We start from the raw sequence: 15,578 nt of genomic DNA on the forward strand, positions 1-15,578 counted from the left end.
TGTATGCAGAAGTGTAGAAGGAAGAGGAATGAGGTGGTCTCAGGGCTAAGCAGCTTTGATATTTGGTAACCCTTTCTTGCAGAAAAACCTCAACCAGCACGAAGGATTGTAGCCCAGCTCGCTGTCCTTTACAACCTCCCTGTCAGCACTATACTTTACAATGAATATGTGTGAAGCGCTCTAACTCCACCTTTAATGCTACACATATATATCCGTTGTTTATTGATATGTTCTGCTTTCTGTAAAGCACTCTGATCCGTACGGGCCATGATTGCGCAAAATAAAATCAAAAAAATAAAATAAAAAAATAAATAAGTCCCCAGGACCAAGGTTGACCTGGGGAGGGTGCACGCGGCCCCCTCCCCCCATGAAAATAAAATAAATTAATGCCGGGTTCTAGAGGATGGGGTCCTGAGGGTCGTATTGAGCCAGGGTAGGGGGGTCGCTGGGCTCCCCCTCCCCAAAAAATTTTAGAAGGCCAAGTCCCGGGGAATGAGGCTGAAATTGGCCGGGGAAGGGGGGCCAGGGGGACCTATGGCCAACTCCCGCTGTGCATGGCCAAAGGGGTTAGGTGGTTAGGGTAGTTGGACGCAAGGACTGGCTGCGTGGCACAAGGTTGGATGTATATAAGGGGGGGCCGCAGGCCAATTACCTCACAAATTACAGCACTCATGACATCTTTGATAACATCATTGATAATATCAATGTAATATTTGCACTAAATTTCTTGCCGAAAAAACTGTGCTTGGCGGGGACCCGAGTTATAGTTACCTTAGGGCACGAGTTATAGTTACTTGAGATAACTCCAACTCTAACAAGTGCATTTCTATGGCTTTATATGGTTAAAATGAGAGCCTAACTATGGATTTTTAAGTTAATTTTTTTATTTTTTTTATTCTATTTCCTTACTATATATACATATCACCTACTGGCGGTCGCCAGTAGGTAGTTATAATAATATAATAAGGACCTAGATTCCATAGGAAGCGTGTTTTTTGTTTCGCCAATAATTTTGGTAACAATTTACCAATCATCAGGACACTTTCGAAACGTATACTACAATCAGTTCAGTTGCTGTCTTGAAAGTTTTGGGGGGACCTATCAAGAGGGGGCCGCAAAAAGGGGGGAGGGGTTTCTCCGCTCATCTTTCCATAGGGTCTTTAAACACGCCTACAGCCCGAACCGCTGATCAGAATTACACCAAATGTGTCAGGAAGCTAGATGTTGGCACACGGATTGTGCGTTGTGTGATTTGGTGTAACTCAGTTCAGTAGATTTGGAGTTATTTAAGGTTACAAATATTGAGTTTATAGGGACGCGGAGGATTCACAGATACGGGAGAAAAACAAGGCCCCGATTGGCTGGCAGCAACCTGACAGAAAAGTTGTGGTCACCATTTTGTTTGTTGCATCGGCTCGGGTGGGAGAAGAAGAGTTCAAAAACACAAAACACAAAAGGACACCCATGTGCAAACAAATTGTCCAATTTATTTTCCATCCGTTTGGCAGATCTGCTGATCCACGCAGTGGATCCACGATTCTAGAGAAAAATTGAAAAAAAAGACCCACTGTGGCCGTGTTCAGCTTGAATTTGGGTGCATGCAGGAGGGTTGTCCATTGGGCCTGTCCATAGGCCAGACGCTGCGGCCACCCCCGCACCGTGCATGGCGCTGGTTATATTTACTTTTGTGCATGCTAAAAAAACATAGAAATTCACTGAAAAAAAACAAAGGTTACAGGAACGTTATAATTAGGTTCTGAATTTTCTCGTACAAAACCGAAGAAATTCAGCAGTTTAAGTTATGGTTAGCTCAAGTAACTATAACTCACTCCCTAAGGTAACTACAACTCGCGCCTTCGAAATGCATAGCTAATTACTCGACATATTACATCATTGATGACACCTTCTATGGCATCATTGACATTATCACTGCAACATTTACAATAAAATTTTGATGAGAAAACTGAGCATGGTGGGGGGTGCAAGTTATAGTTACCTTAGGGAGCGAGTTATAGTTACTTGAGCTAACTATAACTATAACTGCTGAATTTCTACCGTTTTGTACTAGCAAATTCAGAACCTAACTATAACGTCCCTGTAACCTTTGTTTTTTTTAGTGAATATACATATACTTGCCACGTTTTTCAACTGTATTCTTCTGACTTTTTTTCAAATCACCTGGGTGACAATAAAAGAAAGACAAAGAATGAAGTAAAGGAAGAATTGTACAAATAAAAATAGTAATGAAAATTGTTTTGAGGGAAAATTCTAAGGCAAAAATATTTCCCCATTGATTTTAACCTGCAAAACAAACTTTACACAAGAGCTGTACAAACCTTGCAACTTTTGCAAATTATATATTTTGTAAACTTTGCAAAATCATGCGTGCAAAATATGCATCTCACCCACCTGTATGATTTGCCTAAGATCATGCAGTTTGGTTAAGAAAGGAAGCCAGGTTTAGCCCTTACTAATCTGTTCTCAGTTACTGCAAGGTAAACACTAGAGTACATTGAAACTGTCTTTATTTTCTTTCTTTCTTTTTTTGTGTTCTTAGGTATCTCTCTTGTTTCCACTGTTGTTCAAGATCTTTCTGTGTCTTCCTGACCTTGTCCCATATCATCTCTTTCCACCACTGATGAGGCTATCGACCAGACAAACACAACCAATGCATGATATTTATTTACACAAATGGGCACCGTGAGCCCAGAGGAGCCTACACACCCCTGAGCTGTGCCCAGGGAGACATCATCCTTGATGTGGGCACTGTGAGCCCAGAGGCCCATTGCCAGCCCTGAGCTGTGCCCAGGCAGACATCATCCTTGATGCTTAAGGGATGCTGGGTTAACCACGTGTGATAATAACCAGGAGAAGCCATGATAATGACAGCTTATTTGATTATCACTTACAACCTGTGAAATTCTTGGGCACGGGCTGATATTCCTCCTTAAGCTCCGTGCCCACCTCCAGTCTGTGGCGCGACCTAATGTGTGTTATTAAGTGTCTTCTGGTTCGCCAACCTGTACTTAATTCTTTGCTTCCTGGAAGGTTCTCCTTCCCACACACCTTGTGATAGTAGAGATGAGTGCTGGCCTTGCAGACGGGTCCTCAATGTTTCTGAAAGATTGAGGTGTGCCCTATATTCATGGGATTGGCCCTATGCGGAGTGCCAGGCTGGATCATGCCCACCCGTGGAATGACGCATGTCGTAGTATAGTGCTGACTCTTCGCTTCAGGCGGATGGGCAATGTCAGCTGGCTGAGCCTACAAGTCACTTCGCATGATGGGGCGTATTTACAAGAGGCCTGCACAGCCGGGGCATCACTTTTTTTTACGCAGCGGCCACGCAAGCCTCTCAGCCATATGTATGACATCACCAATGCCAATTTGTGTGGCTTTTAAGGGACTCATAGATATGGAGTAAGGCAAAGTAACGCAAGTCACTGTGCGTCCTTACTCTGCACCGGGGGGGTTCCATGTGCATTACGGAGGGTTTTTTCATGCAACACCCATGGATTTTGACACTGCCCCAAAGTTACTTAATGACAAAAACCTGGGGCAGCATCAAAACTTCACGCCTCCCCAGAACAGGCATAACGAGGAGAAATATTTTCATCTCTCCTTGTTTTTTCCTGCTTCCACGTGTGTTGCATTCTGCAGCACACATAGAAAGAGGAAAATGCCTTTTGGGATTGTTTTTGTGCAGGAATGTGCCCCTCCCTGCACAAACCCTGCATGCAACGCAGGCACTCTTGCACTATGGAGCGAGGGCGCCTGTGTAGTCACTTGGCAGCAAATTGTGCACCGGCGCAGGGGGATAGAATAGGAATGCACCGTATTTCATGCACTCTTTCATACTGTTGTCAGGCAGTGCAGGAAGAAGACTTACGGTGTTGTCCTATGCCGATTGCCCACAAATATGGGCCTATGTGTATATAATGTCAAGGGATGTGTAGAGAGTGTCAGGGATACTTAGACTGACTCAATGTCAGGCTGGGGGAGTGGCCAGACCTGGATGTACATATCCTATAGAATGAGTGATTCGACACTGCATGCAGTGTAACACACTGTAATAAGAGCCTTATAATATAGCATGACGCACCCCAACTTTAGTGTAGCACAAAAAACCATGACCCAGTGCAGCTCTACACAATTCAGCTTAACGTCAAAACTCTGCAAATCCCGTCACATGGAAAAATAGTATAAGACAAGAGAAAGCAACTCTGTTCAACCCAATTGCAAAAAATGCAACACAACACAGCCCAACCGAGTCACTCAGCAAAACCCAATACAATAAGACCCAATACAACCATCTGCAACAAAACCTCCACACATCACAAATTAGCACAAAAGAGGTGAACACAGTCAAGGATAACTAAGCACACACAGCAGAGCAAAAGGCAACCCTAACACATCACAACTCAGTAGATCCCATTGCATTTCATCCAAACCCAATCCAACTCAACTCAACTCAACCCAACACAACTCAACACAATGCAATCCAGTACAAAACACTGCACACCGTGCTTGTCTTAAGATGTTAATTGGTGATGCGGATATTCTGATAATGCACTGCGAGCCGTACAGCAGAAGGTGCTGAATCCTATACCCTGCTTGGTCAGCAGGCATTAACTTTACAGCCACAAATCCCTGATGGCAAGAGTCACATGCTCTGTTTACTTAAAGGAGAAACAGTCAGGTGCCTAAAACGCAGGGTACATATCTGTAGAATGCTTATTGGGCACACACTGACACACACTCCTGTGACACAGTAACAGGTGAACAGTCACCAGAAACAGCTATAAACCTCCTTGTCGGCCATAACTGGGAAGGTTAAAACAACAAGTGTGCTTGGCCATTCTTCAGAGAAAAGTTAAAGGGGTCATGGTGGAACCATCTACTGCCGCCTTAAGTCTGTCTATCAAAGTGTTGCATTGCCTTTGCATCACGCAAAGTAGCACAAGGGCAACAAAACACTAACGTCAGATTTACAAGGCCACCTTGCGTGGTCATGCAGAGCTTGGTAAAACTGGAGTAACACAAGGCAGGGAGGGAGGTGTTCCATAGGTGGAGCATGAGTGTTCCTATGCATCCACTCATGGGTTTTGGTGCATTCTCAGACTTACCATGAGTGGTATATCTGGGAATGCGTCAAAATGCTACGCCTTCCAAGGGAGGAGCTACAAGGAGAAATTTCTTATTTCTCTTTTCGTTTTTTTGCTTTTTCTACCTGTGCTGCATTTTGCAGCACACATATAAAGAGGAAAATGCCTCAGAGGATTGTTTTTGTGCAGGAAAGTGTCCCTTCCTGCACAAAAACAATCCAGCATGCAACGCAGGCCCCCTTGCACCATGACGTAAGGGTAGCTGTGTTTGTGCTAGGCATCCAAAAGTGCACCAGTGCAAGGAGAATACAGGAATGCACCACATAATAACGAATATGGTGCATTCCTGCCCTCTCCCTTTCAAGCAGCGCAGGAAAGTGTCTTGCTCCATTGCGTGAAAACATGATAAACATGGGCCCCAGACAGCAGAAGGCTGCTTAACATCTCCATGCGACTAAGTTCTCTGAAGCCACAATGCCACAACAATCCAAAGCTTTAGGAAGCAACCATGAAAGAGAACTTTCACAATCTCAAAGACGGAGCAGAGACACCTGAGTAGCCAGTGAGTGCTCATGCAGAACAGTTTATTACCACTTACCTGCAGGTAAAGGACCAGGAACTGCAGGCACCTGAAAGAGAGGAAGGACAACTATCAACAGAAGCATAAAGTGGCAAAAAACACAGGAATAGAAAATGGACTGCAGTGAACGCTACTTGACGTAGGGAGAGGGCCCGGAGGAAGAGGCAAACGAACTTTACTTTGCCACGTAACCTTTGTCTTTGCAGTAAAATCTGGGGGGATATTTACAACAAAGTGGTGCATCATAGATAATGCAACACTTTTCTTGCGCAAACCACTGTGGCCCCCAAGAACACCATGTGTGCGGCGTATTTACAATACGGCGCAGCATGGCACACATTTGGACAATAGCATCAAGAATGTTGACGCTAATGTGGCGCTTTGCAGAATTAGCGCCAAAAATGATGGCACTAATCCTGCAAAAGTGAAGGGAGGCCCGTTGAAAACAATAGGAGCGTCACTTTAACGCCTTCGGCAGGCGTTGAAAATGACACTGGAAATGGTGCAGCTTGTAAATGTCACTGTGCCATTTTTCTGGGCCCCCTAATGGGAGAACGCCTCCCCTTGCATTCATTATACCTGGCACAGGCATAATGTGGACCAAGGGGTTACAAAGTGATGCAATGCTTGCATTCCGCAACTTTGTAAATATGGCGCGGGGAAAACACCTCCTTAACACTCCTTTCTACAGACTCTTCCCTCCTCCGTCTCTCCTTTATTCATCCCCAACCTCATCCTATTACTATAAACTCCCAATTAACACTTCTGGATTCTTCCCTCCTCTATCCCTCCATTACTCTATTCAAACCCGCTAACAAACTCACATATTCTCCGCTCAAATTAACTCATACTAATACTAACACTGTACTCATATGTCCCTACGCTAATCCACCACTAATCCTTTCGGGTACCGGAGTAGCGCGCTACTTGCCGAAAATCGCTTTGACACTTCGTCTGGGGTAATAAGTGCTATATAAATACAATTACAATTAAAAAATTACGCTGGGTGGCACAAGGAGGCGCACGGGCTTGTTAATATGCCCCTTTGTTTTTAGCATAGTATGTCATGGCAGTTAAAAGTGTTCAATTTCAAATAAAACTATATTATTCATAGTTTAAGAATAAACCACATAAACAGCTACACATGCTGCCATCTTAGTCATGCGCCACCGTCGTCATACGGGGACTTTATGTAATTGAATATAAACTACGCTCTTGGGCATATTTACCCTTGCACCCCCCATGAGTCACTTTTAAGACGTTCCGGCGGCTCAGAATGCAGACCCATGTCTACGAGGCCACGCAAAGCCACTGTAGGAGGCTGGCCCTCTACGTAGTGTGCAAACCTAGGCACACTGTGCAGGGGGTCCGGGCAACCACACGCTGGTGTCCAGAAGTAAAAATCTGACCACCTAATGCTCCAATTTTGGAGGTAGCTGGTCGAGCAGTTAGGCTAATCCAGGAGATGTGTAAGTATTTGTTGTACTCACAAATCCAATCATCCACCACACACACTCAATGAATAACCCGAAACCAAGGACCAGATTCTGGAAAAGTTGCATAGCGCGGTGGGGCGCCACAATTGCCAGCGCTGCGCTGCATCACTTTAGAAACGCAGGGATGCGCCGTATTTAAGTGAATACGCCACACTCCTGTGTTGCCCCCTGCGCTGGCGCTAAATTCAGCTGCCAGCACCAACGCAGGCATCCTTGCACCATCGTGCAAGGATGTCTGCGTTGAGGGGATGATTGTTTATGTGCAGGAAGGTGTCCCTTCCTGCACATAAACAATCACTAATGGTGCTTTGGCACAATGCAGCACACACAGAAGTGCCAAAGCGTCATTTTCAAATGATTGTTTATGTGCAGGAAGGGACCCCTTCCCGCACATAAACAATAATTTTTGGCATTTTGCTCTTTCTATGCATGCTGCAGAATGCATACAAAAAGCAAAAAACGAGGAGGAATAAAAGTATTCCTCCTCGTTGTGCCCTGCTAACACCACCCCTGGCCTAGAGTTAGATTTTGGCGCTGCCTAAGCTTAACCTGTGAGAAAGTAGCCTCTTTCTAGCCTTGTTACCCCCACTTTTGGCCTGTTTGTGAGTGTATGTCAGGGTGTTTTCACTGTCTCACTGCTATCCTGCTAGCCAGGGCCCAGTGCTCATAGTGAAAACCCTATGTTTTCAGTATGGTTGTTATGTGTCACTGGGACCCTGCTAGCCAGGACCCCAGTGCTCATAAGTTTGTGACCTATAGGTATGTGTTCCCTGTGTGATGCCTAACTGTCTCACTGAGGCTCTGCTAACCAGAACCTCAGTGGTTATGCTCTCTCTTTACAAATTGTCACTAACAGGCTAGTGACCAATTTTACCAATTTACATTGGCATACTGGAACACCCTTATAATTCCCTAGTATATGGTACTGAGGTACCCAGGGTGTTGGGGTTCCAGGAGATCCCTATGGGCTGCAGCATTTCTTTTGCCACCCATGGGGAGCTCTGACAATTCTTACACAGGCCTGCCACTTCAGCCTGAGTGAAATAACGTCCACGTTATTTCACAGCCATTTTACACTGCCCTTAAGTAACTTATAAGTCACCTATATGTCTAACCTTTACCTGGTAGCGGTTGGGTGCTAAGTTACTTAGTGTGTGGGCACCCTTGCACAAGCCAAGGTGCCCCCACATTGTTCAGGGCCAATTCCCTGGGCTTTGTGAGTCCGGGGACACCATTACACGCGTGCACGACATATAGCTCACTACCTATGTGTAGCTTCACAATGGTAACTCCGAATATGGCCATGTAACATGTCTAAGATCATGGAATTGCCCCCTCTATGCCATCCTGGCATTGTTGGCACAATCCCATGATCCCACGGGTCTGTAGCACAGACCCGGGTACTGCTAAACTGCCTTTTCAGGGGTTTCACTGCAGCTGCTGCTGCTGCCAAGCCCTCAGACAGGTTTCTGCCCTCCTGGGGTCCAGCCAGGCCTGGCCCAGGAAGGCAGAACAAAGGACTTCCTCAGAGAGAGGGTGTTACACCCTCTCCCTTTGGAAAATGGTGTTAAGGCAGGGGAGGAGTAGCCTCCCCCAGCCTCTGGAAATGCTTTCATGGGCACACATGGTGCCCATTTCTGCATAAGCCAGTCTACACCGGTTCGGGGATCCCCCAGCCCTGCTCTGGCGCGAAACTGGACAAAGGGAAGGGGAGTGACCACTCCCCTGACCTGCACCTCCCCTGGGAGGTGCCCAGAGCTCCTCCAGTGTGCTCCAGACCTCTGCCATCTTGGAAACAGAGGTGCTGCTGGCACACTGGACTGCTCCGAGTAGCCAGGGCCAGCAGGTGACGTCAGAGACTCCTTCTGATAGGCTCCTTCAGGTGTTGCTAGCCTATCTTCTCTCCTAAGTAGCCAAACCCTCTTTTCTGGCTATTTAGGGTCTCTGCTCTGGGGAATTCTTCAGAGAACGAATGCAAGAGCTCATCCGAGTTCCTCTGCATCTCTCTCTTCACCTTCTGCCAAGGAATCGACTGCTGACCGCGCTGGAAGCCTGCAAAACTGCAACAAAGTAGTGAAGACGACTACTGCAACTCTGTAACGCTGATCCTGCCGCCTTCTCGACTGTTTTCCTGGTGGTGCATGCTGTGGGGGTAGTCTGCCTCCTCTCTGCACTAGAAGCTCCGAAGAAATCTCCCGTGGGTTGACGGAATCTTCCCCCTGCAACCGCAGGCACCAAAGAACTGCATCACCGGTCCCCTGGGTCTCCTCTCAGCACAACGAGCGATGTCCCTTGAATCCAGCAACTCTGTCCAAGTGACTCCCACAGTGCAGTGACTCTTCAGTCCAAGTTTGGTGGAGGTAAGTCCTTGCCTCCCCACGCCAGACTGCATTGCTGGGAACCGCGTCTTTTGCAGCTACTCCGGCTCCTGTGCACATTCCAAAGGGGGAATCCTTTGTGCACAGCCAAGCCTGGGTCCACGGCACTCTAACCTGCATTGCACGACCTCCTGAGTTGTCCTCCGGCGGCGTGGGACTCTCTTGTGCAACTTCGGGTGAGCACCATTTCACTCCACTTTGTAGTGCCTGTTCCGGCACTTCTCTGGGTTCTGCTTGCTTCTGAGAGGGTTCCTTGTCTTGCTGGACGCCCCCTCTGTCCCCTCACGCAATTTGCGACATCCTGGTCCCTCCTGGGCCACATCAGCATCCAAAAACCCTAAACCGCAAGCTTGCAGCTAGCAAGGCTTGTTTGCGGTATTTCGGCGGGAAAACACTTTTGCACGACTCTTCACGACGTGGGACATCCATCCTCCAAAGGGGAAGTTTCTAGCCCTTGTCGTTCCTGCAGAATCCTCAGCTTCTACTTCCTAGTAGCAGCTTCTTTGCACCCACAGCTGGCATTTCCTGGGCATCTGCCCACTCTCGACTTGATCGTGACTTTTGGACTTGGTCCCCTTGTTCCACAGGTACTCCAGTCTGGAAATCCATCGTTGTTGCATTGCTGGTGTTGGTCTTTCCTGCAGAAATCCCCTATCACGACTTCTGTGCTCTTGGGGGAACTTTAGTGCACTTTGCACTCACTTTTCAGGGTCTTGGGGAGGGCTATTTTTCTAACCCTCACTGTTTTCTTACAGTCCCAGCGACCCTCTACAAGGTCACATAGGTTTGGGGTCCATTTGTGGTTCGCATTCCACTTTTGGAGTATATGGTTTGTGTTGCCCCTATCCCTATGTGTCCCCATTGCTTCTTTTTGTAACTATACATTGTTTGCACTGTTTTCTAATACTATTACTGCATATTTTGGTATTGTGTACATATATCTTGTGTATATTTGCTATCCTCATACTGAGGGTACTCACTGAGATACTTTTGGCATATTGTCATAAAAATAAAGTACCTTTATTTTTAGTATATCTGTGTATTGTGTTCTCTTATGATATTGTGCATATGACACTAGTGGTACTGTAGGAGCTTCACTCGTCTCGTAGTTCAGCCTAAGCTGCTCTGCTAAGCTACCATTATCTATCAGCCTAAGCTGCTAGACACCCTATACACTAATAAGGGATAACTGGGCCTGGTGCAAGGTGTAAGTACCCCTAGGTACTTACTACAAGCCAGTCCAGCCTCCTACATAACCACATTTCATAAATCTGAGGCAGCATCAGAATGCAATGGGTGTTGCAGCAGGAACGCCCACACCAACACCCATTGCATGCCCCTTCCATGCACAGTGCTAGATGGGAAGGGGCCGTATTTACAAATAGTGGCTTAATGCCACCTTGTAAATATGGCGCAGTGCTTAGCGCCACAGGATCGTCATGAAAAGTGACACTCCTGTGGCGCTAGGGGCCTATAAATATGCTCCTAAATTTATAAAACTACTTCAGATTTCTATTACATTTTTAAGACCAAGATGGTTAAGATTCATTGAGAACTTTTTGAGTTATGATTTTTCAAACTTTTAATAAAGTTAGTCTTTCTGTGCATAATTACGCACCATAGGAATCAATGGAAGGCCACCTGTAAAAATGCATATAAAATCACACAGTTGAGTTACCAGTTTCTTCTTTTACAGGATGGTCGATAAAGGTAGTGGGCACACTGTGTGAGCTGGAGAGTCTCGGGCCGCTCCCGGTTCCTCCCCAGCATGTGTACTACATTCTGCAACACTCAAAGAAGGAAAACGCCTACCTGGATTGTTTTTGCACAGGATGGTGCCCCTTCCTGCACAGAAACAATCCTGCCGACAACTCAGACACCCTTGCACCATGGTGCAAAGGTGCCTGCATTGGCGCAAGACAGCCAATGGTGTGCCAGCGCAGTGGAAGAAGACAGGAACGCAGAGTGTCTCGTAGATACGGAGCATTTCTGCCGTTTTGAATTGGCATAGGGTAGTGCACGAATAAGCCTTGCGGTGCTACTTTACACCAATTCTTCAAAAATGTGCCCCCTAGGTGTACCAGGTACCTGCTGCCGACTGGTGAAAATGGCCAAAGAGAACATCTTTTGTAGTACACACCATACATTCAATAAACAGTCAACAACAACACGGTCACCTGTTCCCACCCCTCTGCCCATCCACTGATCCTACAGGTAACTCATCAGGTTGATTTTAAGACCAGTTCCAGCCGCCGGGAGCGCCTGCACAGGCCCACATTTAAAACCCGTGAAAGATGCAGACATACTCCATGCAAGCTCCAGGCTCAGACATTGTACCACACTCACCCCAGGATACGTTGCACAATATTGTATATTTTTCAATATCAAGCTTATTTGGAATACAAAGGGAAATACTTTTAACTTTGAACATCTGCACAGTTTTCCCTTTGAAGCAGATAGTGCCGCAAAGTCATGCTAATGACGACACGGTGCTTTACAAAGTTCTGTTAACATAACATTATTAGGGTGGGGTCTTTACAGTTTATGGCACATGAGTGACATCAGGGCAGTAGGATTTATTCTGAATTTCCCCAAGAAAGAATGCTGTTGGGCCAGGAGATCTTTACAAGACACTACACCAGACCAACGCCTTGCCCAGCGCTCTTCCCCAGATCCTAGTCAATCCCAATTCGAGGCACTTAGGGGAATATTAACAAGCGCCTTGTGCCACATTAGTTGTGCCATAGCGTGATTTTTTTTATATTAAGATGGCTTTTCTGCCACATGCCTGCATTGCGCCACTTTGTAAATCCTTGGCCACATTATGCCTGCGTCAGGCATAATGTATGGAAGTGGGGGGTTCCAGTGCAGGGAGGCCAGAAAAAATTGTGCAGTGAAATTTACAACATTTCACTGCACCATTTTTTCTGTCATTTTAAACTCCTGCTCAGAGCAGGTGTTAAAATCACACACTCATTGTAATCAATGGACCTCCCTGTGCTTTACTGCACTAGTGTCAAAAACTGCTATCACGCTAATGATCCCACATGCTATTGTAAATACGGCGCACCCATGGTATCGTTAGGGACTGATAGGTGGGCACACTTTCTTGTAAATCTGCCCCTAAGCTTCCTGAGGTGAAGATGTTCTAACTTTCATGGTCTTTCTTTAAATAAAAGAATCTAAGGAATCAATTGGGTCGGGATCAAAGAGCCATCAAACCTCAAAAGTAAACTAATTCCACAAAAACTTTTATATAACAATTGAGACCAAACAGGAGCCTTCTGGAGTTGACTTGAAGCAGGAGATGAGAAAATGTTACTGCATGAATAGTAACACTGAGAGAAACACTTGCACTGAAGGAACACGGCAGGACACAGGTCACCACATGATATACTACCATGACCATAATGCATTGGGAATTCAGTATATTAGATACTGAACCAAGGACTCAGTGAACATGTGAAGCAGCAGATTAACTGCTAAATATAGAACTACAAAGACCATAATGCACTGGGACCTCAGTATATAAAATACTGAACCAAGGACTCAGTGAACATGTGAAGCAGCAGATTAACTGCTAAATATAGAACTACAAAGACCATAATGCACTGGGACCTCAGTATATAAAATACTGAACAAAGGACTCAGTGAACCTGTGAAGCAGCAGATTAACTGCTAAATATAGAACTACAAAGACCATAGTGCAACGGAAGAGCAGAAATAGAGGAAGGACTGTTAAGACCAAGAAATACTCTGAAATGTGATTAGGACTGGTTTCATTAAGTGAATATAACTTACGTGTTTTAGACGTTAAATGTATGTTGCTATCCCTCCCTCTGCTTCATATTCTTGTTTCGTATCTTGAATTGAGTGGGCCCAATACAATACTATACTGTACTGTGTGCAGTACTCTACGTCTGAGATGCCCCCACTGGCATGACAAGCACTGGCAAAGCCAACAGGACTCGCCTTTGTGAGAGGTAATGGCTTTGTACTGCATACCGGTTAAGTTGCTCTTCAGCATGTGTAGGAAAGTACCATCTTGCCTGGCATGTTACCCCCATATTTCACTGTATATATGTTGTTTTAGTTGTATGTGTCACTGGGACCCTGCCAGCCAGGGCCCCAGTGCTCATAAGTGTGCCCTGTATGTGTTACCTGTGTTATGACTAACTGTCTCACTGAGGCTCTGCTAATCAGAACCTCAGTGGTTATGCTCTCTCATTTCTTTCCAAATTGTCACTAACAGGCTAGTGACCAATTTTACCAATTTACATTGGCATACTGGAACACCCTTATAATTCCCTAGTATATGGTACTGAGGTACCCAGGGTATTGGGGTTCCAGGAGATCCCTATGGGCTGCAGCATTTCTTTTGCCACCCATAGGGAGCTCTGACAATTCTTACACAGGCCTGCCACTGCAGCCTGAGTGAAATAACGTCCACGTTATTTCACAGCCATTTTACACTGCACTTAAGTAACTTATAAGTCACCTACATGTCTACCCTTTACCTGGTAAAGGTTGGGTGCTAAGTTACTTAGTGTGTGGGCACCCTGGCACTAGCCAAGGTGCCCCCACATTGTTCAGGGCCAACTCCCCGGACTTTGTGAGTGCGGGGACACCATTACACGCGTGCACTATACATAGGTCACTACCTATGTATAGCTTCACAATGGTAACTCCGAATATGGCCATGTAACATGTCTAAGATCATGGAATTGCCCCACCAATGCCATCCTGGTATTGGAGAGACAATCCCATGATTCCCCGGGTCTCTAGCACAGACCCGGGTACTGCCAAACTGCCTTTCCCGGGGTTTCACTGCAGCTGCTGCCAACCCCTCAGACAGGTTTCTGCCCTCGTGGGGTCCAGCCAGGCTTGGCCCAGGAAGGCAGAACAAAGGACCTTCTCAGAGAGAGGGTGTTACACCCTCTCCCTTTGGAATAAGGTGTCAGGGCTGGAGAGGAGTAGCCTCCCCCAGCCTCTGGAAATGCTTTGATGGGCACAGATGGTGCCCATCTCTGCATAAGCCAGTCTACACCGGTTCAGGGATCCCTCAGCCCTGCTCTGGCGCAAAACTGGACAAAGGAAAGGGGAGTGACCACTACCCTGACCTGCACCTCCCAGAGCTCCTCCAGTGTGCTTCAGACCTCTGCCATCTTGGAAACAGAGGTGCTGCTGGCACACTGGACTGCTCTGAGTGGCCAGGGCCAGCAGGTGACGTCAGAGACTCCTTCTGATAGGCTCCTTCAGGTGTTGCTAGCCTATCCTCTCTCCTAGGTAGCCAAACCTCCTTTTCTGGCTATTTAGGGTCTCTGCTTTGGGGAATTCCTTAGATAACGAATGCAAGAGCTCATCAGAGTTCCTCTGCATCTCTCTCTTCACCTTCTGCCAAGGAATCGACTGCTGACCGCGCTGGAAGCCTGCAAAACTGCAACAAAGTAGCAAAGACGACTACTGCGACATTGTAACGCTGATCCTGCCGCCTTCTCGACTGTTTTCCTGGTGGTGCATGCTGTGGGGGTAGTCTGCCTCCTCTCTGCACTAAAAGCTCAGAAGAAATCTCCCGTGGGTAGACAGAATCTTCCCCCTGCAACCGCAGGCACCAAATAACTGCATCACCGGTACCCTGGGTCTCCTCTCAGCATGACGAGCGAGGTACGTTGAACCCAGCAACTCTGTCCAAGTGACTCCCACAGTCCAGTGACTCTTCAGTCCAAGTTTGGTGGAGGTAAGTCCTTGCCTCCCCACGCCAGACTGCATTGCTGGGAACCGCGTGTTTTGCAGCTACTCCGGCTCCTGTGCACTCACTGAGGATTTCTTGTGTGCAGAGCCAAGCCTGGGTCCCCGGCACTCTAACCTGCATTGCACGACCTCCTGAGTTGTCCTCCGGCGGCGTGGGACTCTCTTGTGCAACTTCGGGTGAGCACCGATTCACTCCACTTCGTAGTGCCTGTTCCGGCACTTCTGCGGGTGCTGGTTGCTTTGAGTGAGCTTCTTCTCTTGCTAGGCA

General features: G+C 46.7%; 1 protein-coding gene across 1 annotated transcript in view; it reads right to left on the reverse strand.

Moving 5' to 3' along the window:
- LOC138301510 (fibroblast growth factor 18-like) overlaps positions 1-15,578 on the reverse strand; it is a 161,521-nt gene that overhangs the window by 79,021 nt on the left and 66,922 nt on the right. Inside the window, exon 2 of the mRNA XM_069199186.1 lies at positions 5,704-5,734. Within this exon, the coding sequence (XP_069055287.1) occupies positions 5,704-5,734 (31 nt within the window). The remainder of the gene's footprint in view (positions 1-5,703; positions 5,735-15,578) is intronic.

This window comes from Pleurodeles waltl, chromosome 1_1, assembly GCF_031143425.1.
Source record: "Pleurodeles waltl isolate 20211129_DDA chromosome 1_1, aPleWal1.hap1.20221129, whole genome shotgun sequence".
NCBI classification, from domain to species: Eukaryota; Metazoa; Chordata; class Amphibia; order Caudata; family Salamandridae; genus Pleurodeles; species Pleurodeles waltl.